At 33.5% G+C, this 26,260-nt stretch overlaps 2 protein-coding genes across 2 annotated transcripts; one reads left to right on the plus strand and one right to left on the minus strand.

The window, feature by feature from the left end:
* Positions 1-57: 57 nt before the first annotated feature.
* LOC113391805 (aldo-keto reductase AKR2E4-like) lies at positions 58-7,092 on the minus strand. The gene is made up of 7 exons (XM_026627888.2): positions 6,975-7,092; positions 4,666-4,758; positions 4,160-4,309; positions 3,329-3,445; positions 2,579-2,746; positions 1,149-1,352; positions 58-590 (listed from the first exon to the last, which is right to left on the minus strand). Exons 1-7 carry the CDS (start codon positions 7,017-7,019, stop codon positions 393-395), a joined length of 975 nt encoding a protein of 324 aa, XP_026483673.2. The 5' UTR covers positions 7,020-7,092; the 3' UTR covers positions 58-392.
* A 5,277-nt stretch (positions 7,093-12,369) lies between these two features.
* LOC113391804 (aldo-keto reductase AKR2E4-like) lies at positions 12,370-23,944 on the plus strand. The gene is made up of 8 exons (XM_026627887.2): positions 12,370-12,507; positions 14,988-15,086; positions 15,759-15,869; positions 18,748-18,819; positions 19,147-19,263; positions 21,115-21,282; positions 22,234-22,437; positions 23,341-23,944. The coding sequence occupies exons 1-8, from the start codon at positions 12,457-12,459 to the stop codon at positions 23,533-23,535; spliced, it is 1,017 nt and encodes a 338-aa protein (XP_026483672.2). The 5' UTR covers positions 12,370-12,456; the 3' UTR covers positions 23,536-23,944.
* Positions 23,945-26,260: the final 2,316 nt, after the last annotated feature.

Raw genomic sequence — 26,260 nt, forward strand, 5'->3', positions numbered from 1 at the left:
TTAAATCTATCCCTATGTTAGGATTGGGTGTAGGTTTTAACAAAATACAACAAGATTACTGAGAAGTTTTAATTAATTTACAATCAGTAGAGCGATTCTGTAAGAAGTAACTCGAAATTCACCCAAAAGTGATATACCGGAATGTTGTATTCGACATTTTTTATAATAATTTTAACATTAAAGCGATTCGTATGATGGTACCTAATTTTCATATCATATAAGTCGTTTTTTTAAAGGTTTGTTACTTAATTATGACAAATTGAGAATCTTGAAATATAATTCCTGTCCTGAGTTCCTGGGAGAACTTGGTGCATGTAAATCTTCGCTTATATTTTTTTCAGCAATAATAGTTTGTCATGATATTTGACCAGTTTCCAATAATAAAACAATAATTAATTGTTTAATTTTTTTTCGAATGGATAATAAGGGTGGTCCAGCCATTTATATTGCGGGATGGTCCGGTAACCTTTATCGAAGGATTTTAAAATTGTTTTGTCGTCGTCTGTCAACTGGAAATCGAATATGTCGATATTTTGTTGAATACGGCTCTTTGTTAGAGATTTAGGCAACGGCACCACGCCTAGTTCCACCTGCAAAACAAAATATACGTTTCTATTATAAAATTCTGTAGATATTTTTAAGTTTGCCGTTTCATAAAGTCAAATCATTTGTAAAAAATACATTGATAAAGAAGGCATATTATTCAATACAAGGTTATATACGTAGATGATAAAAAAGCGTGGAGCTAATACTTGTTGACTTCCAGGCAGGATGTATTATATAAATAGGTATATAATTGTATTTAACTAACGTGACTTTGTATTTTTAAATGTTGAAAAAGAGTAACTACTGAATTTCTTGCCGGTTCTTCTTGATAGAATCTGCATTCCGATCCGGTGGTAGCTTCACTTAATATAGTTTGTTAAATGACGATTCAAACGTGCTTGCAAAAGCCTACTTGAATAAAGTATATTTTGATGTTGAATAAAGATTCATATAAAAACTCGATACTAGTAATTTCTTAAAAGTAAATCTACTGTTAAAAACTTAGATAAATTAGTAAAAGGTTAATTGGAATAAACTTTACATGTATGAAGTTACAGGAAATAGTTTAAAAGGTTTCCATAAAAATAGTAGAACTAACTTACCAAATATCTCAATGTTATCTGTGGCACCGTTTTCTTATACTTCTCAGCGATGGTAACCAGCGCTGGGTCGTCAACCCTCGGCGGTGGAGAATCAGGTTTGGCTTTTGAGTAGAAAAGCGATCCGAACGGCGTGTATCCCATGACCACTATATTTTGAGATTTACAATAGGCGAGTAGCTCTGGTTGTTGAAGATTTAGATTGATCTAGAACAAAGCATTCTACTAGTTATTTTATACTTAATGACCAATATCGTAGTTCGGACGAAAGGCAAAAGATATTCTCTTCTAGTCAACCTTTAGGCTAGTCGGAATGAAGGCGCTAAAAATATTAAGATAATATCTACCTATATAGAGTGAAACAAATTCGCTTAAACTGTGAAACGACTTTATTGCGGTATATATCAATAAACTGACTGATTTAAGATGAAGATTTATACAGGGTTATTGGTGATTCGACGTATTCCCGTTAGGAGGTGATAGGGGTGACTATTTGCGATAATTTTAACCCCCATATGCATAATGCAAAAGTGAACCATTTTTGAGTTTACGCGTTTTTTAGATTTTTTTTCAAAATAAGTCAAAAATGCAACTTCAAAAATGTATTTAAAAAAAGTATTAATCAAAATCTACTTTTTTCTTCTGATTTATAAAAACGATTAAACACTGGATATTTTTCAATATTTAAACAATAATTATCGGTCCAAATTTAAAAATGCGAGACGGAAAACGATATTATTTCAATTTTTTTTTAATTTTTTCCATCAAATAAACAAAAAAAAATCATTATGAAACTTGTTCTGCAGATTATTTTAAAAACATTATCGTTTACTTAGCTTTCCGAAAATGAATAAAAACTAGGAATTTATTTCAAAGCAACAAAAATGATCAGAAAGGACGCTGGTGGAAATTCGTATTCGAACATGACCGAATTCGTACCCTCCTAACGGGAATACGTCGAATAACCAATAACCCTGTATATATAATACATACATAGTATATTAGAGAAAAGTAAAACTTTTCAATTTACATAGCCAGAAAAATCAAGAATTTTTCTTTTTATGTTTGTACTTTAATATAAAAAACTAAATATTAAGCCACTTGGTGATAAATGATCACCATCACAATGTAAGTACTATTAATCACTTACTTCGGCATATGCCTTGGGAACTAAGATGTTATGACCTTTGTGGCTGAAGTAACACTGGCTCATTCGCCCTTAAGACCTATTAACAATACTAAATATTGTTGTTTGCCAGTAAATTATGTGATAAAAGATGGGATTGCGCAAAGTCTTGCCAATTAAAAAGGAATGATTATATATTGAAACGAAATTTGTCATTCCTGAAATAAACTAACAAACATTTTACATACATATAAAACATACGCACATATACCTACGCAAATGAATCAAGAAACAGCCTTAATTTTACCTCAACTTGCAGAGCAGCAGGTTTCTCCAGCCCATTCTCCAGGATCCTCTCAATCATCTTCTCGTTGAAATTGGAAAGTCCTATGGACTTGGTCAGGCCGAGTTTCTTCGCCTCTATCATTCCTCGCCAAGTTTCAAGATAGTCCGTTTGGTCGTAGGTGAAATTCGCCTGATTAATTGTTAATTTTACTGCATTATTACGTTCGATATAATTGGAGTTTTGATTTATATTAGTATTGCCATCAGCTGTTCCACTAGATATAATATATGTTGGTTATAGTTGATCGCTAACAACTAACAGCGCTTACGTTCTCAATGTGGTGTTGATGCTGAAGAAAATTCTTTTAGAAAAAGTAATTTGCCCAAACGCAAGATATTTAACATTGTTACTGATAGGATATTTACAATTTCAAATTGATTAAATTACTCTAAAGTAAACATTGTATTTTATTTATTCTTCTTTGACTGAGTTTCTACCGTAAAAATAACCCACTAAAATGTCCCAATGTTAGGCAAAGTCCTCCTTATCTTTAAGAAGATTTGAAGCAATACAATCTTTATACACCATGGTTAACTAGATATCAATGTAGGTAGAATTACATTCGACAGCGGTTTTATTTGTGCTTGTCCGGATTTAGGTCCTTCGGTCAAAATCCACGAATTCGACCCACTAAACCGTGTCGGCTCATTATGTAGCTTATTATATGACGTTATTTAACTGTACTTGGACTAATATCCACTCTGCACTTACAAACTGTCCAACAGGCCAATGGATGAGGTAAAGATCAACATAATCCAGCTGTAAGTTATGAAGAGATTCTCGGAGAGCTGGTATCACCGCATCTCGAGCGTGGAAGCTGTTCCATAACTGTGAAGTTAATGAATTAGGAATCATTATTTATGTACAATTTTTCATTATGATAATGATTACGAAATTATATTAAACATTATGAATACGGAAAAATCTATTATTTTAAAGTATACTAGCTATGTAATTAAGGAATTACAAATATTCCTATTTAGCTTATCACCTCCTTTTAAGCTTATCACTTGTGTTAGGAGTGACGACGACGACAGCCCAAGGATTGGGATCGATGCTGCGACATAACCATCATTTACTTATTTCACAGTAGACTTTATACATCAGATCAAAATTATAAATATTGGGGAAGAACGCAACATTTTCCAATTAAAGCGAAGACGGCTTGCTTATCTACCAGTCAAAAATTTGTCCATAAACCACTACTAACATCACCAATGCGATGCCTACCTTGGGATATGTCATCTTTCTTTCAGATTTCTCTCATCTTAGATTCCAGATGCAGGCACTTGAATCTATTAGGTGGCCTTGTGCCTGTACATTGGCTCACTCATCTTCTTAGCCGTGAAACGTCAATATAGAAAATACATTTTTGGCGGTAGAATGACGTGGATTAAGAGTTGCAGAAAAATCGTAATAGCTAATCCAATGTTACTGTTGATTCAAATAGCCAGCGGTGTGGCAAAGAAGAATTGACTACTCGCCACCAGGTATCCTCTTAGTTTTCGTTGTTAATTCATTGAATACTGTTCAAAGACTTACTTTTGTGGTAACAAAAACTTTCTCCCTTGGCACTCCTTTCAGCCCCTTCCCAACTTGATCCTCTACTTTATATATCCAAGCGGTATCAATGTGGTTGTACCCGGCGTCCAGTGCCCAACGCACAGCTTGTTCTACCTCATCGGGAGTTGACTGGAAATTGCATTTAAAATAAATTATGAAATCAGGTACACTAACCGTAAATCTATTTATGAATTTAATTTTAAAGTACTGAATATTATTCGTTGTCCAAATCCAAAACTTCTCGTTAAAGAGGAGAGGCTTTTTTCTAGTAGTGGCACATTGACGACATTATCCATTTCATCATAACTTTTAAATACTTTTTATTATACTTTTATCTTTAGAATACTTACATCACCAAGTGCATATATGTATAGGCATATATAAATTTTAGTTTGTTTTTGGCAAATGGCAGCTGTTTTCCTTAATTTGTGACATCGTCATAATTAGTCATTTTGGAATATATTATTGATTTTGTCATATCCCACCTTTGTTGAGTTTCCGAGCCACGTGCCAAGAGCTATAACTGGCATTTCGTTGCCATCGTTCAACTTCAATTTCGGTATTTGAGACGCTGCATTCTGAAAGAGATTAAACTGTTGAGAAAATTCGGAACGCCTGTTACTGCAGGCTGAGTTAGAACTATCCTTGATGTTGAGGCATTGATCGATCAGACGGGAGAAGGAAAAGAGCGACCACTCACTTTTTCTCCATATCTCCTGCGCTATAACCTACGCCATTCGAATTCAGAGCAACCGAGTCAAGTCGGAGGACATCATCATCCTTGTTCATAATTAATTTATTTCAATTTGTTCTGACAAATGACAGCGTACTTGAATTGTTTATTGAAGTACTGGCTGCAGCGATGTTAAACGTTCTTGCGATGGCCCAATAAACCCTAAACTCATGTTAATAGCCTATTTCCTCAATGATTGGGCTATCGAATGTGAAAAAGCAATCAAATTCGATTAGTAGTTTCAAAGATTATAGCTTTCAAAGATAAAACAAAAAAAAATCAAGTTAAATATATTACAATAAATTCATACTAAGTTTACTTAAGTAGGATTTTTTTTCCTCTGTATTATGAAGTCTTAACCTTTTGCCTGACCTTGGAACCGATATATAGATAATGTTAATGAACTCATAGGTAAAATCAATTCGTCAATTTATATTTTGTGATCAATATTGCAGACAAAAAATTGAATAGGTAAGATCATAATGAACGAATATAAACTAGAATACAACGTTAATTCTTCTCTTAGACCATATAACGACATCAACGACTGTACATAGATATACAACTACGCAGGATTATGTCGGATTTAAGTTTGTGCGTAACCGCAGGTGAATCTCTGTTCTGACTCTCATAATCTACTGTTAAGGCAATCGTAAGCAATCACAGTTCAGATGCAGGAGCAACAGCTTACTTTTTATGTCAACACTTCAACAAAAACAAAGCAAATCAAATCAAATCAATTTTATTCAAGTAAACTTCACAATAAAGCGTTTTTCAATCGTTGATATTTAAATACTACCACCGTTTCGAAAAACAGCTTCCAGCGAGAAGAAGCGACAAGAAACTCGCATAGTTGCTCTTTTCAAATAAACAGATTTACAATGCTGTTTTTTTTACAATAATTACTGTCCTGTAATGGAACACAAGCCTATAACCAGGCGTTTTTTTCTAAAAAGTGTTATTTTAATGAATAATAAGATTTATTTATTAATTTAGTCTTAATAAACTTTTTAAATCATAAACATCGCTGTTCATGAATTTGTTAATAGAAAAAGTCAATAATTTTTTAAATTAAAAAGTTATTAAATTCTTAACCTTTTTACTAAAAAGTGTTTTTATTTTTTTATTAAAAAGTTATTGAAATTTCTAGACTTGGGGTTTGTCAATATCAATATCTAATCTAAGCCCTTAAACTAATCCACTAGACCAACTAGAAAAATTGGTTCTGTGTAATGTTATGAAATCAATAATAAACATTTTCATTGTTAGTTCAAGTTAAGGTAATAAAATGCTTTATCAGCCGATCGTTTCTAAACTACATTTGACGTTTTGCAATTGGTTAAACATAAACTGTAATCTTTATATATTCATATATGAAAACATTATTTTTTGAAGCGGGCAATACTAATACTTCTTTATAACTTTTTACATCTTTTGGTATAAGTTTCGTTTGTATTGGTTTAGTAGATTTTTTCAATTAAACGTCACAAAAATGAACGTCTTCTTTATCTAATGAATACTTATATTGTACATCTTATATTGTAAAACAATTTGTATACATGATATAAGTAACATTGTTAATTAATCGATTACGAATTTTATGTAAGTGAATTCCGATCGATAACGTATTCGTAACATAACATTTAAAAGATACGCGGATCGAAACAGCGTAAACATACATCGATTTTCACAAGTGAATTACGAAGTTAATTATAGAGTAAATCTGTTGGTTTGGAATAAGTATTTGTTGATTATCATGCAGGTATAAGGTATTGTATTGAATTGTAAACACAAGTCTCAAGGTATTTGTCGCCTTGTCGGTTCTTGGTAATAGAATCTACATTAAGAACCGGTTGACAATCCACAAGCTCTTTGGAGAGCTTTTGTGTGAGTGTACTTGTTTCAATAATCTATAAAAAAATCAATGTAATAATATCGATAATTGTGATTGGTTTTTGAGAAAAAAAAGCGTTCAAAAATATTAAAAAAAAATCCTTTTAGTACAAAAAAATAGTACGAATTTTTTGTATATATATTATGTATGTATGTTTGTGTACTTACAGTATTATGTACGATAAAAAGCACAAATAACAACTTATAAACCATTCTGCGTGTGAGTCGCGCGTCTACTGTTTTATCGAGAACGTAAGATCTTTGACCTGTCAAAGATATACTGGTTAAGTTGAGTGTGTACTAGACAACCGTTTCGAGATATTAGGGTTCCGTAAAATATTTAAAATATCATAGTTTAAGTGACATTTTGGAAACTCATCTGAATCTTGTGTCCTACGAAAGTTTGTGACGATGTAAATACGTTTGTAGTCTTTCAAACAAAAACTACTGTATTGGTTTTAATGAAACTTTACAATAATATAGATTATATATCAGAATAACACACAGGCTCTAATATGAAATAAACCATATTAGCATATTGCCAGGATAGGCTGTGTCTTTTTATCTTTATTGAATGAGTACCACTGAAATGTAACCCTCGACGCTTAAACGGCTGAACCGATTTGGATGAAATTTGGTTTCGAGATAGTTTTAGTCCCGGGAAAAGATGATTTTATCAAAGAAATCATCATATCAAAAAGGTATGAAGGTGTTGCATTTTACCATAGGAGTATTATTGATTGATCTTTGATCGAAGTCGCGGACAAAAGCTAGGAATTAATAAAATAATAAAGTAATTATACTCGTGACAAAAATAGTCAATATAAAAAATAATAATAGATCTTTCTATACACTATAAGGTTGAGAAGTTCCAGTGTTAAGAATACGTTTCTTTTTTTATGATATAGGCAAATGGGCCACTTAGTGGTAAGTGGTCACCACGGCTTGAATTGGCAGAAATCGTCACGTAAGGAAAGAGTGTTATGTCCTTTCGAGGCGACCTTATATCTCTCTGTCTCTTTCTACTTTATACGGCGTCCGCGGCTTCGTTCGCGTTTTAGGGTTTGTTAGGCAGAAAAAGTAGCCTCTGTCCTTCCTCGGAGTTCAAGTTTGCTTCATAACAAATTTCATCAAATTCGGTTCATTAGTTTCAAAGTTAAATAGCGACAGACAGAGTTACTTTTCACATTTATAATATTAGTAAATAAGCTTAAATAATATAGATTATTTAAGCTTATCTTTTTATTGTTTTAATTCATACGAGATACATTTTTGTCAATTTTAGTAGTTAATTTATATTTTGTTTCTGTTAATTAATACATGATATTTGACGACAGCAACTTCGTTTCATCCGGGAGTCCCCTAATATCGTTCCTTTTTTTATATTTTGTAATTCTTAAATTTATACGGAACCCTACAATGTTTTGCACGTACTTGACCGGTTTTATATTTATTCATAGGTCGAGGTATATTATGTGCTACGACTACATAACACCGGAATTCTATATGTATATGTCTGTATAGACAAAGAAGTTTTTTTTTAACTTATCGCTTGGCATAGTTGCCAGTCATGTAAGATTTTGAAAGGTATGACCAGATTAAAAATAACATTTAAAGGATAGCATAATTTAAGAAAATATAAAAATAATTCCACGAAAATAGTTTTTGGACTTGTTTAATACCGTGCTTATCCCCGAGCCATAGACTTCTGTCTAATCGATTCCAACGGCAGGAGGAGAAAAGATAAATAAACAGGTTTGTCCCCGAACTGACATCTGACTGACTTCGACATGATTTGGAAGTAAAATTAAGGTAAATATAAGTAGTTTAGTGGACTACTGTTTATAGTTTATATGAAGTGCTGTTTAAAGAAAAAAATAAAGCAAAGCTATAAGCAAATCGCATCGAATTTGCTAATGTTAGATTTGTTTATTTTTAGTCTTCTTGTTATTGAAATATAGAATAAATTATTTAGATTTTTTTTTTTAAGAAATTACATACAATGCTTTGATTCCTGAAACTCACACTAGGATTCCCTGTGTCGTGAGTTCCAGGCTCATTAGTTTCGTTGTCAGTTTTACTATTCATGAATACACAAATCATATGCTCATCCGTTACATTAAATTACTTAAACTACATAAACAGTAGATACAATGGACTGTAATAAAAACTTGAAGGTTTCTCGGGGTCACTCTTCCTGAACCTATAGCGGAGTGACACAACCATCTGTAGGTAACCAATAATATTAAACATTCTGGAATATTAAGATGGATGGACTTTTAATCGCCGGTTCTGTTTAGGTCTGACGTGTTTCATTTCGTCAATAAGAAAGTTTAATTTTTCAATGTTCAATAAAGATTTGAATTTGAATTTCCGTTCTTAGAAACGCCATTGACACTTATTCATTTGTATTTTAGGATCAAATTTTTGACAATAGATTTTTTGTATCATACGATTGTTGCCGATGTTGGCCGACAGTATTTATGTCGGAGCACTGTAGATAGATTAATTAATGAGTAATTATAATTAGTATTGTAAATACGCTCGAGTCGGCGCTATAACGCTCGAGTCAACGCTCGAGCAGTTTAAAAGTGCTCGAGTCGACGCTCGAGCAGCTTCGTAAGCCTCGAGTCGGGACTCGAGCCGTTTACACAAAGCTCGAGCGCTGGCTTGAGCGTTTAGATAAAAAAGCTCACGAGTCTTAAACACTCGAGCATTCAAGCGTTGAACGCTCAACAGCGTCGACTCAACGCTCGACGCTCGACGCTCGACGCTCGACGCTCAGTGCTAATTTTTACAACACTAATTATAATACTGTCTAATAAACTAATTACGACAACAAAAAAAGAGTATTGTTGTCTCTTCAAAACTTATTATCTCCATCTTTCGAAGTCAGTTTGCTGTTTGTTTAAGCTTTATTTATCTTTAATCTTCATCTTTATTTTTACATTTAATTATAATATCATGTAAATTGCAACCGGAAAACATACTGTCGGTTTGTATAGCGGACGATTTGCTCGTTGCGACGCAATTATTTATATTAAAACGTAGAAGTTTCCAGCGGAACAAATTCATAATATCCCGCAATATTTTGCCTAAATTAAAATAATGGAGTAGGTAATTCTTTATCTACAATTGTCACATTTTATAAAGCGGACAATTTCCCGCCCTCATTGTCGCTCAGATATATTTAATGACCAGTAAAATTAACGCACTTTATTCTGTCTAAATTTCAATTGGTAGATCATAGAAACGTACTCATCATCTCGTATATTTAACAAATATTCGCTTATTATTTATTTTTAATTTAACATCAGCGTGACCAATACACAGTACTTAAGCGAAGAACCAATGTTATTGTTACCTACTATTGTCAAAGTTATTATTCTATATGGAATTATTGCACATGCTTAGTGGTTGTAAAGCAAATATTTTACCAGAGAAGAACCGCCGAAAGAAACTGACCTGTATAGTTCAGCATTACTGTGCTCAACACTTATTTTTACAAAATTCTATTTGAAACGTTCCATTTTCAACATTCCTAAGGTGTGTTATCTGAGAAGTAATTAGTTTTATGATATCCTTTAACAAACAAACGTTCCATAACATTTTTTTTCATTTTGCCTACTATAAGATTCCATACTGCATTCTGCTGTGGTAGTAACTAACATAAACAAGGCGAGGTGTATCCACAATTAATTAATTGACCTAATTTACTAAAAGACGAAGGCTGCAGAGCTCAGTCTACTCGCTAACCTATCAACACGTTAAATGCGGAGCGAGGTCTAATACGCCTCGAATGTGTCTCCCCTCATAGAAAACAATAACATAGATTTATCTGTCGTGCGGAGGCCGTAACATATGTTTGATATGTTGTAGGAAAATTATAAATATAATAATAAAATGCCTATTGAAAACAGAATGCTATTGTGTACCGACTTTAATACGGGGTCTCTTTGACCATGTACCGCACTGAAGAAATAAAATTCGATCACATTGAGTTTTAGTTTCTTAAATGTTACGGGGTCTAATAAGCTCCGTACCGTGATGATCGTTTTCATATGAGGTCTAAAACGCCCCGTACCGCAGGAATGGATAAATAAAAATATGATGCCGCTGCCTGTTAATATGAAGGCCTTAGAATCTGAATCTGAATACCATAAACCAAAAAGCGAGTTGTCTCAATGAAGTCTAACGCGTCACGTCATTTAGTAGTACATCATTATTAACACATTTAATATTTGGACTAATCAATTTTATGCATGTAGTTCTTACTATTATACACTATAAACTAAACTAAACTGACAATGTATTCTTTTTTTGAGAGTACATTGTTACCATCGACAAGTATTATCCGGCTTTTTTTCTTTTAAAAATTAAAGAAGTTGTCATCAGCAAACAATACGAGATAGTATAAGGTAGATCATTTATATATACGAGGAAAGAAAATGGACCAAGAATAGTTCCTTGAGAGACACCTATACTACCGAAGCTACAGAAATCTCTCTCACAAAGATCTCTTGAAATTAACATCGGGTTGATGTGTGTTTCGATTGCTTGGTTACGAAATTGAATACGGCGCCTCTAATGCAGCTTTGATGTAGCTTCCTGACTTGTGTTTCACGTTGCACACAATCGAAGGCCTTTGATAAAACACAAATCACCCCTAAGTCTGTGACTGACTGTGATCCACGCGTCAAATATATTTCTGATGAGATTGTTATTACAATAGATCGTAACGAGGATTTGTATCCTCTTTACAATATTTTATTTTAATTATTAATTACTAGCTGTTTATCTATTTTGTTTAGCATTCAATAAATTCATAAAAAAGTGAGAAGGATACATAGAATTCGTACAATTTATAGCCCACATCTATTTACGGAGGATTCCACGTCGATCGGGCATAGTCTCACAGCAAGTAGTTTTCACGTGATCGAAGCACAAAGGCAATAAAATACATTTTATATATTTATAGAGTAGAAATGTAAATTATATTCAAAGCCCATGAGTAGACATGCAGGCTTAACCCGTTGACGATATGGAAAATATACTAAAAATGTTAATTTATTATCTATACTAATATTATAAAACTGAAGAGTTTGTTTGTTTGGTTAAAGGCGCTGAAATTTTGAGAGCTTCACTTGGTGGTAGGGCTTTATTCAAGCCCGTCTGGGTAGGTACCATCCACTCATCTGATATTCTTCCACCAAACAGCATACTCAGTGGTATTGTGTTCCGGCTTGAAGGGTGAGTGAGCCAGTGTAACTACAGGCACAAGGGCATAACATCTTGGTTCCCAAGGTTGGTGGCGCATTGGCGATGTGGGGAACGGTATATTTGTTACAGCGCCATTGGCTGCGGGCGGTGTTGACTACTTACCATCAGATGGCCATTTGCTCGTCCGCCAATCTATAACCATAAAAAAAGCACCCGTAGCGTGCGCTGGGTAAACGGTTAGCTTCTCAAACTCATGTATAACAAAATCTGAAATATATTAAGCGAAGTCGGGACGAGCAGCTTGTTATAAACACAATCCCTTCGCGTCTCACCGTTCCAAGCTGCAACAGTCCTAGCATACTATTTCTCAGTACCATGCGAACAGCCATCGTGATTTGACGTATCTGAGTTTAAATAAAAATAATTTATAATGTGGAAGTTTTATTACATAGTTTCGTTCTTTGGAGCGGTCATATGTCTTGTAAGTATATATTTGGTATATGTTTCCGCTACGAGATCCCCCAGTGTAATACGAACATTGGTTATTGCGGAAAGTCCAGGCGAGCACCACTGAATTTTCATGTGCTTTGTGTTTGTAAAAAATACATCGGTAAAGAAGGCATATTATTCGATACAAGATTATATTGATGATAAAAAAGCGTGGAGTTAATGCTTGTTGACTTGTTGATTGAGGCAGGAGACATAACATAAATATATAATTGTATTTAACTAACATGATGTATTTTTAAATGTTGAAAAAGAATAACTACTGAGTTTATTGCCAACTGAGGTTATTCTCGGTAAAATCTACATTCCGAACCGGTGGTAGCTTTACTTTAAATAGTTTGTTAAATGATGATTCAAAGGTGCTTGTAAAAGCCTACTTGAATAAAGTATAATTTGATTTGATATGATTAGACGTTGAAAAAGAGTAACTACTGAGTTTCTTGACGTTTCTTCTCGATAGAATCTATATTCCGAACCGGTGGTAGCTTTACTTAATATAGTTTGTTAAATGACGATTCAAAAGTGCATATAAAAGCCTACTTGAATAAAGTATGTTTTAATTTGATTTGATTTGATAATTAATCTCATGCTCAGTCAAGAAAAACATCGAGAAAACCTGTTTACTGATCGTATGTTTTGGATGTGAATATGTCAAACGTATCCATCAACCTGCATTTCAGCAACGTGTTGGAATAAGCTCCAAACCTGCTCCTTAAACAGAGACGAGGTCTTAGTCATACAACAGGACTTTAATGGCTGTTAATATTTGTTTATCAACGAGACAGTAGGTGATTCCGATGTCTTAGGAGTATAACGAGGCTTAGACCAGTAAAAACTTAAAGATATAAATTCTCAGCCGTCGTCCGGTGCTTGTAATTTGATTATGCTTACACGTGGTTCTTCGGAATTTTCGGAAAAGTTTCATATTGTATAAATATAGTTGTATTCCTGTTTGGATCAATAAAGAACGTAGTATAGATTAAATATGAAGATATACAAGTATAATTCTTGTATATTACTATATTTACAAAATAATATTTGTTAAAAGATTTAAATTATTCAAACATCATTTATATCGAAAATAATTAGGTATTCGTTGCCCCATTTCCTCCAGAACTCTAAATCCCTGCTTTAAATATTAAATATATTTAAAAAGATTTAAATTATAAGAATATGGCATATGACCTCGGATGGACGTACATAGAAAAAATAACCCCAACGAGCCAAAAACTGAATGATATCATATACCGATTTGGAACAGGTTAATGTCTGCATGCAATTTATATTATGTAATTATATATGTGTGATTTTATACTTGAAGTTATAAAAATAATATTCAAATTGAAACAAAAAAAAAAAATCCTTAGATTAATGTATTCCCTGCGATTTTCTAATAGCACAGCTACCTATATTGTACACAATTAAATTAAATAATATATCTTTATTTATAATACAACACTATTTCACTTAAATATTTTTATCCACTTTAATTTTACTTCTAAAGTTCGGACAACAGCTTCGTAGAAGTTCAAATGTAATTTTTTGCATCCATAATGGATTTCATAGGTTAATCAAGCTCTCGACCAACGCGTCAAGTCGATGTCAAATGTTGTTTATATAACAAATAAATGTATATTTTATTGTTATGTATCATATTAATACTTATGGTTTTCATTTCCTTTAGCAACAGTTCCCATTTTTAAATATATTTAGATTCAATATTTTGTTACTAATCTGTGCCTGCACTATTTCGTCCTAGATACATTTTATTTATAATAATGTTATTCTTCTTGAGTTAATCGTTTTTAAAAGGTGTGATTAATACCAATAATTCAATGACAAGCTCTGTTTGAATGAATGAATCGCACAACTAAAAGTCGTGTAAAATTATCTTTTGCGTAAGCTTGCACGCCGATAAATGAAGGTTATAGAACGTACTGTACGGCCTTCGTAAGAGTTAGCTTTTGTTTTTATTTATATAAATTATACTAAATTTATTTTAATTAAAAATATATTATCTCCTAAATTATTTCTTTGTATGTTATTGTGATCTTGAGTTTCAAAAATCTTAGTGACTTGCTTTATCATTGAGCTTAATTTATTTCTTTAAATATACTCGTATATTTTTTATATTTCTGTGATATTAACATCAATGTCATGGTAGCTCTGATTGAAAAAGTAGTATTAGTACTTGTCGCCCACGCTCTAAGGGTTTGACGTCAAGTTTTTTATTTATGCCACCTGATGGTAAATGGTCACCACTGTCCTTAGACTATGGTGCTGTAAGAAACTTTAACCATTATTTACATTAAGGCCTTATTTAAAGTGAATAATACTTAGTGTACAAATGATTGTTAATAACATGAATATTAAGCATTAGTTTAATGACAAAATGTTTATGTTATAAATTATATTCTAAAATTAAAATTATCTGAAGCTAATTGTTTCTTACAGAACGTGCCTTCCACCAATGTTGCTCCGACGATCACACTTAAGGATGGAATCTCAATGCCTGCATTCGGCTTGGGGACCTGGCTTGGTTTTGATGGAAAGGTTAGTTGTAGTCTAATACCAAGGCAGGATTAAAGGATCATCGCGGGCAACATCCCCGGGGTCGCCAAAAAAGAAGGATGGTTTCCTTCCCAAAAAATATAATCTACTAGAACAGTTTCCGACTGCACTGGAATGAATTAGTAAATGAAGTTTCAAACCTGGATCTCCTAAAGCAAAAAAGACTGGTTTCTAAATTATACAGACGTTAACGTCCAATATATAGGTTCTCAGCTATTTAAAAATATAGAGTTGGCCTTTTTGAAATGTTGTGTTTCATTTCAACTGTCAACCGCAACAACGGAACGGAAGTGATGTTTAGATCCTGGCAGCCTTATGAATACAGGTTGTTAGTTTCTTTTTTTATGTTATAGGGGGTAAACGAGCAGGAGGCTCACCTGATGGAAAGTGATTTACACCGCCCATGGACATCTGCAACACCAGGATGCAGGTGCGTTGCCGGCCTTTTAGGAATGAGTACGGTCTTTTCTGGAGGGTACCCAAGTCGTATCGGTTCGAAAAAACCACCGGCGAAAGCTGGTTCCACAGAGTGGTTGTACGAGGTAGAAAATGTCGTACGAGGTAAAAATCGCGCTGCTGTGATTATTTGTTAGATTTACAAAATAAAATATTTTGTCATAGTTTTTTGGGTTATACGATTTATTTGTGTATCAGGGTGGTGTTCAAATGGTGACGAGTGACGACGTTGAGAAAGCCGTTGAAGCAGCCGTCGATCTTGGATACAGGCATATTGACACAGCGTATATATACTTCACTGAGGAACAGGTATTATTTAATACATTACATTAACAGCCTGTAAATTTCCCACTGCTGGGCTAAGGCCTCCTCTCTCTTTGAGGAGAAGGCTTGGAATCAGAATTTCGTTGAAATTAGACACATTCAGGTTTCCTCACGATGTTTTCCTTCACCGCCGAGCACGAGGTGAATTATAAACACAAATTAAGCACATGAAAATTCAGTGGTGCCTGCCTGGATTTGAATCCGAAATCATCGGTTAAGATGTCCGCGTTCTAACCACTGGGCCATCTCGGCATTCTATTATTTAATACATCATTATAATTCTTCCATCTTTTTATAAATACAAATTTTTCTTTCTATTCTATTTTCTCTAAATCGTTCCTCAGATTAAGAATAACTCTTGACGAGTGGTAATGCGTACGCTCATGAAGGTTTCTGATATAAATAATAACATAATTTCGTATATTTATATTTGTCCTTCGATAAAATATTATATTATGTCCATTCAACAATATTTGACATTTAATTCACGAGATATCATTGGTTGATTGAATAATTATGGATTTGCGCAAAAAAATTCGTTTTGAACGTCGAAGCGACTGTTATCGGAACTTTGGAAGCAAAATTATTGTGTATATAAGTAGTTTAGTGGAATAGTATTGTATTATAAATAAATATATATAATTGAGAATTGTTATTAGTGCACATCAATAACTGACCTATTAGGAAATCGCGTGAAACAGATACCACTCGATCTTATTTGGTTATCTTTATCAGGGCCGGATCTACCATATGGCTTTTTTGGCCTTCAGCCCAGGGCCCCGTGGATTCAAGAGGCCCCAGCTAAGTCAAGTCAAAGTCAAAAATAGATAATGCGAAAGAATATATAACTTTATTAAATTAAACAGATCGTATGGTTTACAGCCTGCGAGTCCTGCAATTAATGAAACCCATTCAATTCATTTAATTCAAGGCTACGTTCAGATATGTCTTAGGTGGGTCCCTAAGTAGTGTTAGCCCAGGGCCCCCTAAACTTACGGTCCGGTCCTGATCTTTATACCTTCTTCGATCGGAATAGGCTTTAAACCCTTATTCAAACTGTGTGAAGCCGTGCCGGAACAGCTATACGTTGATTTTCACCTACGCTAATAAGTAAAAGAGTTAGTTCACACGGCGCATGCTAGTCGGCAATGTTTTCCAACATTTTCATTAATCATCGCCATATTTCAGCGCATTAATATGAAACATTACGATTTATACACCTAAAACTTCCTCTAGAATCAATCCTTCCTTTGGTGAAAACCGTATCGCTCAGACAGAAAGACGCAATGGTGTTCTTTGATTTATGATATGTAATAATTATCTTTATAAAAACAAATATTATATAAAATGTGTAATTCCGTTAAGACAAATTATGTATTAAAGACGTATATACAATTATTATGAATCAGGTTTTCATTAATGTTAAATGAGTTATTAAAAAGTCATTAAATTACACTGTGTCATCTTTTGTAATCTAAACATAGCTAAGAATAGAAATTAATTTATATAACATAACAATTGTTACACAGAAATAATGTTTAAACGAGACGCCATTGTTATGAGGCCATAGAGGTGATGGGCTCTCGTAACTATATTATATGTAATTTAAAAATAATATATGTTTATTGTCTATTATATCATATTCCAAGGTTGGGTCTCTCTAGTGAGCAAATAGGTCCGAATTGCTTTTAGCAAATTGAAGTATCTTACTCGCTTCTTTACGTCTTTTCAAAAATACAATCTACCCTTTAACAAATCACAAGTCGCGCCTATAACGACCTTACTGTTGAAGAATCCAAAAACAAAATGGCGATTCTGAGATGTACGTTTTCTTACCACGATGTCGTCTTTACCAATTTCAGCCATAGCAGCATATCTCGAGGACCAGCCAACGATGCAGGACATATTACAGTGCACCTGTGTTTGCGCACACACAGGTTCACTCTCTATTTCCTCATTCTAATAATCTGACCGGAAAGAATTAAAGTGCAGCAACATCGGCTATACGTACTCTCTGAGGCTAGGGACTGTAAACACTACCCTCTTGACGGAAAAATCTAATAACTTTACATCGCCCCGATTTAAACACAAGAACTAGGGATCTGCGTCCCTAAATCTAGCCACTAGACGAACGAGATAGACTTCCTAACTATACAACCGATTCCAATTAAAATATGCTATAATAATGTTCTTGAAATAGTGTTGTGTAATAAAAATATATATTCACATCAAAATGTATTATTATATATAATTAGTGTACTGTCAATGCAGCAAACTGCTGGTAACAAATTAGTAATGAAGAACAAAGCGATGTATGTACTTTTAATCGAGTTTTACGGGATCAATTCTAGGTCCCTTTCTTATCTTTGTATATGTAAATGATATGCAAGAGGGTTTCCTGTTGATATTAGATTGCTTGCAGATGACAACTCATGCGTCGGAAATTCAGCCATGCGATTACCAAGACAAAATCGACGACCTCCGTGGTCGAGTAGTGTTTAAACCGGTTTTCATGGGTACGCCACTCCGAGGTCCCAGGTTCGATTCCCGGCCGAGTCGATGTAGAAAAAGTTCATTAGTTTTCTATGTTGTCTTGGGACTGGGTGTTTGTGGTACCGTCGTTACGTCTGATTTCCATAACACAAGTGCTTTAGCTACTTACATTGGGATCAGAGTAATGTATGTGATGTTGTCCGATATTTATTTATTATTTATTATTAAAATAAAAAAATAAGTTTTGAACTAAGTTTGAAGCTTGAAACATTTCAAGCTTTCTATTTCTCTAGAGGAAAAAATGGGTTGTGACCTTGCTGTTTAATCGTTTGTAGATTATATAATATTAAACGTTTTATTCATTCTGTAGGTGGGTAGAGCTGTAAACAACAAGATTAAAAGTGGTGTCGTGAAAAGGGAAGATGTTTTCATCACAACTAAGGTAATTATAGTATCTTTTAAAATTGACGAATTACAATAATTGCTTAAAGCGACTTAGCTATCGTTAAATTTTGGTATGTGATATTAAGTATGTTTGTTCTTTATGCAACGAAGCCTGAAGATAGAAGGCTTTAGTCAGTACGAAACCTTTATACTAATTTATCCCTTGATTTAGATTTATTTAATTATTTTTTTATAATTTAAGTAGGTGGACAGTCAAATAGTCGCTGCTGTGCTTTTTGAAGGTAAAATATCTCATGAGTGGGTGGTACCCATCGAGACGGGCTTGTACAAAGTTCGAAGTTTAAATCTAGTACATTATTTTCAGCTGTGGAACGACAAACACGCCCGCCAGGATGTGGTACCATCGCTCCGGGAATCGCTCGCTAAACTCAACTTGGAGTACGTTGACCTGTATCTAGTCCACTGGCCCATATCCACATACGTAAGTGTATCCAATTATTTTATTAACATCTTGACATATTATGTTACTAAAGAGACTCTAATATAAACTGTTTATGTATTTATATGGGTTAAAGCGGCGGACGCTATTGAAACTCCCATTATATTTCTGACATCTTCAACAAACACAATGAATTATATACATAAACTTCGTGAATTACTCCGACAAATAGAACTAAGAGGAAGGTGTATTTATATAATACATGTACATATATTATAGTAGAGAAAAGCCGGGAAATCCAACTTTATTAACCGGAAAAACAGAATTTTTACTTCAAAATATAATGCTTGGGAACAAGTCAACGAAAACCGAAAACCGGAAGTCAAGTCTTTGTTAAACAAAGTCTTAGATTGGGACCAGCTACATATAGTCCAATTCAACCTCAAATATACACAAGCTTGCGCGTTAACCGCTAAAATGTCACCATTAGTCGTATCTCCACGATTTGAGAATACTCCCATTGCTGCCTCAGCTAATATCGGAATACTTGGTGTTGATATTTCGAACCTCGTTCAGTTCCACGACGAATTTTTCGTAAATCTATAGTAGGATCTTTCGCTTTGGATTAAGGCCATTGATGTAACAAGCGTGGATCTCATATTCTTGTTACTATTAACTGTTGATATAAAAAGTTCGTTCCGATCAGTAGCCTTGGTTTTTTACGCATAACCATTAAGTTAGTCTTGAATGTAATTTAATTATATAGCAAGTGAACAGATGAAATAAGATTGCTAATTGATTTTATCATTATGATACGACATTACACACAGAGATGGCCTCGCTGTATAATCTTTTTTATGTGGTGTATAAATCCTGTTCTTCTGACCTTGAAAGGAACCGAGTCCTTGAATAAATCTATATAAATAATGTAAAACATTCGTCTGTGATTTAAATATAATTGCCAATGCAATAATGGAATAACATATTTATATTTTAATATGTGTCCGTCTGTCTGTTTATCTGGGGGTAAATAATATTTAATTATTTATGCTACCAAAGTCTAACAGAAGTTGAAACAACTTGAGTTTACGTAATTTTTGCTTATGTCCATTGTAGGCATTTAAATTAGTAATTATAATTACTTACTTAGAAATATTTTTCGCATCTCGAAGTTAACCGCAATGTGAACTCATATTATAAATGCAGATTTTGATTGTTTATTTGATTGTGCGTTACACTTTTCCTTCTTAACAACTCGATCTTCTTAACTTTCGTATATCTATTTCTTTCATGAAGAGCACGTCTTTCTACTTTTAATGTCGACTATCGTCAATAGCCTTTTTTGATAAATATGTTAGTTATTTCTTACAAATATATCACTTTCAAAAATATACATAGCAGTCAACGTGAGCACGTGTGAAGGAAATTTTTGGTTCTTCCGGGCCCTCTCAGGATGGAGGCCCTGGGCACGTGCCCCATGTGCCCTTTGGTAAAGACGGTAATGCGTTTTAGAGACTTGCTAAGTTACGTGAACCTTAGAAATAACTATGATTTTCAGCGTTAAATGACAAAGTTAGCTTAAACTGTAAGCGTTCATAAATTTTTATTCAAATTCGAAATCAAATGATTTCTTGTGCTCAAACTTATGCTGGGTTTATTTGTTATTGTAGTAGCAGGTTTTCTGGAGATAACGGTCCATAATGAAACAGTTAATTTACAAATATGTAGGCACAGTACTCGTCGAAAATCTTTATTAAAACAAGTGATACATAAAAATATATTCTTCTCCCCCTTCTTCGTATTTCTCGACACACTTTGATCGCCTGAAAAAATACTTGAATTGTATTACATCCTATTTTGAAATAACTTTAAAATCAACCTATATTTTTCCAGTCCAATAATACAGTCAACGAAATAGACTACATCGAGACCTGGCAGGGTATGATCGAGGCCAAGAAATTGGGCCTCGCTCGATCCATCGGCGTCTGCAACTTCAACATCCAACAGCTGGAGAGACTGATCAACAGTAGCGATGTTACTCCCGCCGTGCTCCAAGTTGAGGTAAATATTTTTATCATTTCTGTTTTTTTATTTAAATTAGACAGGCAGACAAATGGGACATTTGCCTGTCATGCTGCATCTTAGTGATAAACACCGCCCATTATGGGAAATGTTAACCATCGCTTAAATCGGCAACGGACCACAGATCTTGGGCCCTAATATGTTATGACAGAATATATGCTCTATCACCAAGTAATAAAGACGTTCTGACTGAATTACAACTACTATTAGCCTTTTTGCAAAAAAAAATCTAGTGCATGAGTATTTTTTTCAATTGGGTTTGAATTTCTCATACTAGAAGAAGAGTCACTTTTTAAGATTGCAAGGAATGATAATAAGCGTTGATTTTCTCTTTTCTAACCTATTTCGGCTTAGTGCGAAAAGTTTCAAGGACTAACCTAAACGCAGGAGTGCTTTTACTTGAACTTGGCTTGACACGCTACCGCGTGTCTAGATAGTATATATATATACATATACATATATAGTGCTCTCTCTATTCCCTCATTTTTATAATCCGATGGAACATAACGGATGTAGCCGGATGCAGCTCAAGTGGAGTACCAACGGTATTACCTACGTCATTTTCTGAAGCACGGTATATAACACTTTTAAAAGTTTTTCCTGCCCGACTCGGTGCTGTAAATCAAGATGTATTTTATTCACCTAAACTTTACCATAAAGTATTTTGAATTGACAATATTTCAACTCTGCCACCGTTTACAGCGTTTACAGCGAGCTTCTCCAGCGAGTAGCAACGGCCAGACACTCGCATACTCTTTTCAAACAAACTAGATTTACAATTATGTTAGTAATAATGATTGTTCTTAATCGGTCCTGCCTTGAAACTCGAGCCTAAATTCAAGCATGTTTATGCAAAAATGACTAAAATTTAGTTACTAGACCATCGAGGGTGTCAAATAGATAAAATAATTGGAATTAAATTATGTACAGGTCAATCTGAATCTCCAACAAGAAAAACTGAGGCAGTTCGCTCGTGAGCACGGTATAGCGGTGATGGGGTACACGCCATTTGGTTCGCTGTTCCCGAGTAAAGCAACATCGCAGTCGCCACCGCCGCGCGTTGACGACCCCGAGCTCGTCAAACTCGCAGACCGATACGGAAAGACAGTGCCGCAAATTGTATTGAGATATCTAGTAAGGATTTAATTGTACCTTTCCGAATTCGTACGGTTAAATGAGGATTTTATTGATTGGTGGTTCTGAGGTCAAACTCTTGCAAGCATCACCGACTTTTATGTGCACAATTTGTATTTATAATACAATATTATAAAACTAATATATATATTTTTATATAACATAAAGTTATTATGCAGAGGTCAAATGCAATAAATTAAATAAACGTCAGATATTTTTATATTACTCAAAGACGCTTTCTAATCTTAATTCTTCTTCCATAAAAAGACCGTTGTTTTTCAAAAGCCGCTAAATAAATTGATATGTTTGTAAAATTTTATTCAAGTTTCGAATCTTGTTTCCGAGAAGGTTTTTAGCTAAACGTATTTATCATACAATACAATTCAACTGTTAGTATGCTAATGCAAGTATATGGTTTATACAATTGCACTCGTATCATACTAGAGTGAAATCACTCTAGTATAATACTAGTTGCGCCATCTAGTGATGAGGAGGATAAACTAACATAGAACAATTCTTGTCTTTGTCGTTATCCTTTAAGCTGACGTAGACTAAAACTAAAATTTTAAGTTTTACATTATGCATATGGGGGTTAAAATTATCACAAATAGTCACCCCTATTACCTCCTAACGGGAATACGTCTAATTACCAATAACCCTGTATATTATGCAATACAATGTATAGTATTCAGAAAGTTTAAAGGACAAATAAATAAAAAGGTTGCGTGCTTAATTAAATGTTTTAAATTTGATGTTCGATGCAAATAATTAATTATTAATAATAATTATTATTGTAATTTTAATCTCTTATTCACCACAGTTATAACACTAATATAAATAATTATCAAAAATTTAAACACTCGCAATTTAAATTTGTAATATACTCATTTTTCATTATTTCAGTTCGAGCTTGGCGTTGTACCAATCCCGAAGTCAGTGAAGAAAGAACGTTTGAAGGAGAATTTAGATATCTTCGACTTTGAACTGAAACCAGAAGACAAGGATCTTCTTAAGAGTTACGACAAAAACTACAGAACGATAGACCTAAAATCTCTATGGTCGACGTCTAAATTCTATCCATTTGAACTTGATGCATAATTATATCTTAGACCTAACATTTTTATACCAAATCAATATTATAATCTTTGATTTATTAAAATCAAATAAATTACATTCTCAATAATAACTGAAATAAAGTAACCATATTATGAATCAGACGTTTTTTGGGACTTTTTTTGTTAAAAAATAATTGATATTGTTAAATAATTTAACATTTATAGTTAAATGAATAAAACAACCTTGCTTCTGTTTATCGTATTAGCTACTAGATGGCGATGATCTCTCTTTTGCACAACGCGTACGACTATAAATAATTATGAAAAGTCGGTTATAAACCAAAATATTTATATGCCTGATTAATTCATAGGTAAGCAGTATGTATTATGTAATATATTAATGGATATGACATTCTTATACTAAATACATGACGTAAATATATATTAATATATTTTTATCTGTTTCTTTACCTATTACCTTCTAAGCATGAAAATTATTATTATAGATGCGTTAAATTTACTCAATGATCTTCAAATTAAACGCCAACGCTGGTTTGCGAAAGAAAATACCCTGACCCGTGAAAAAGAGACAAAGCGCTTCTTTGTCAGTTTATGATTTTTTACATATATTTTCGTTTCCTTACACTTTTTTAAACAGTTGCCATGTAAAAAAATATGTAATTTTTCTTTTAAAATTTTTTAGCTTTCCGTGATCCTGTTCTAAAAACGTATACATTGCTCTACAGAAGAGTTACTGACTCTACGTAGTCGAAATCGTAAATCAAATTATTATATCATTTTTAATATATATCGATTATGCGTGCAAAATCTACAGTATTGTTATCATGTAATTACAAAAGTATATCCGGTTTTTCTCTATTCTCTACTAGATGGCGTTTCATGAAGGTTTGTAAGAGCATTAAAAGATGGCGCTGAAAATATTAAATAAACGAAAAGATTTTTAAATTTGCGAGTTCTGTTTAATAATAAGTATAATTTTTTATTCTTTTTTTGATATCTTTAAGGATACTTTATCAACAATACATTTTTAAAATAATTATTATAGATTTAAAAACAACCAATCGATTAATTAAATTTGAGAACGGAATAGTGGTTTGCAGAATTTAAAAGCCAGTCATCTTGGCGCCGACTCTACTAGGGATTGATTTTGTGGGGGTTGGTATTTCCCATCTATGTTGTTGGGGCGCTAAGTGTTGATGGTATCGATAGAAGCCAAGTAAAAGACGGTATGGTTGGTAGCTGACTACAGCGTGCTTGTTTAAACGTTTACGATGGCGTTATATTTTGCTGATTAGTTGACCATGTTAACGAGCCAATAGCACAAATCCGAAGAGTAGACGGGTATACTGTAAAACATAACAGTAGACCATATCCAAAACTTAGGGCTAGAGCAGACCAGGTATCAAATCCGCTGTTGCCGGCGCTTGGAATTATATCAAAATGTATCTCACGTAGGTTTTAGCGATTAAGAATCTCACAAACTCCAGACTCCGCTCAGAAATCCGTTTACGGTTCAGGTTTCCACTGCATTTTTAAAAACTTTAATCTACTTTACTGAAATGGTAAAATATCATAACTTGAATTAAATTAAAAACAGCGTACGATGCTATTCAACATAAAACTAACTTAAATGACTTAACTTACACAAATGAACTTTGTATTATTAATAACATATAGTTATTGTCTTATTTAACTGATAATTACACTCATATCCGTTATTATTACAGAGTAGTCCAACATATATCCTATCATACATAGCTTCTAGTGTACGATATGTACATAAAAGTCAATGTTCACAACATATACTAGACATATACCTAAACAAAGACAATGACATTTGAGCATAGACAATTTTACTAATTTTACTAATTGATAGTATTTCTCACAATGTTAATATTCATTATGACGTTATCAGGAAATAGGAAAGTTGGTAGCTGAGTGTTTAAGTAAAATATGGGGCGGAAATAATCAAAGTTAAGTTTTTATTATTAATTTAAGAGTAGTAGTGTTGGATAACAATAAACAATATAAATACCTGTAGTGATCACACTGGTGTCACGCTGCATCGGTCCGTGTAATTTTGATTGCGTTGTTTTTCTGATTATGCGGATGGTGTTTCAAATAAATAAATAAATTTAGTGTCAAGTGGGGGGAAATTCATCACTGAATTTAAAAATGTATTAATTTTTGCGTGGCTTATATTTTTCTCGGGATTACTTAATACGTGTTCAAATCGAATAATAATATACTTCCAAACATGCCTTCTTTAAAGCATGATGTTACAACAGCAAACTTAAAGTTACCACAGATTAGGGATATATGCACCGAGAAAAACCGAAAAAAAGCCGTAATGGCATCTTTTTTCATCATAAACTACACAGTTATTATAAATCAAATCAAATGTAATTCCTTTATTTAATATAGAAACTCACTATCACCGGTTCGGAGATGAAAATACCCTGACCTGAAAAGTACCGGAGAAACAGCAGTACTCAGTATTGTTGTGTTCTGGTTTGAAGGGCGAGTGAGCCAGTGTAACTACAGGCACAAGGGACGTAACATCTTAGTTCCCAAGGTGGATTGGCGATGTAAGGAATGGTTAATATTTCTTACAACGCCATTGTTTTGGGCGGTGGTGACCACTTACCATCAGTTGGCCCATTTCCACGTCCGCCTACCGATATCATAAAAAAAAAGAAAGAAACTCCGCAGTTTATTTTCTGGATATATAGAAATAATATTGATGA

The sequence above is a fragment of the Vanessa tameamea genome, chromosome 28, assembly GCF_037043105.1.
Source record: "Vanessa tameamea isolate UH-Manoa-2023 chromosome 28, ilVanTame1 primary haplotype, whole genome shotgun sequence".
Lineage (NCBI taxonomy): Eukaryota > Metazoa > Arthropoda > Insecta > Lepidoptera > Nymphalidae > Vanessa > Vanessa tameamea.

Bases quoted from the DNA above. Each gene is read 5' to 3' on its own strand.
- LOC113391805 (XM_026627888.2), bottom strand. From the start codon at position 7,019: ATGGTTTATAAGTTGTTATTTGTGCTTTTTATCGTACATAATACT. The intron at 4,759-6,974 runs GTAAGTACACAA...AATCTCTTTCAG, and splicing joins TTTTTATCGTACATAATACT to AATGCAGCGTCTCAAATACC. The intron at 1,353-2,578 runs GTAAAATTAAGG...GCTTTGTTCTAG, and splicing joins CTGCTGCTCTGCAAGTTGAG to ATCAATCTAAATCTTCAACA.
- LOC113391804 (XM_026627887.2), top strand. From the start codon at position 12,457: ATGTGGAAGTTTTATTACATAGTTTCGTTCTTTGGAGCGGTCATATGT. The intron at 15,087-15,758 runs GTTAGTTGTAGT...TTTGTGTATCAG, and splicing joins GGCTTGGTTTTGATGGAAAG to GGTGGTGTTCAAATGGTGAC. The intron at 19,264-21,114 runs GTAAGTGTATCC...ATATTTTTCCAG, and splicing joins ACTGGCCCATATCCACATAC to TCCAATAATACAGTCAACGA.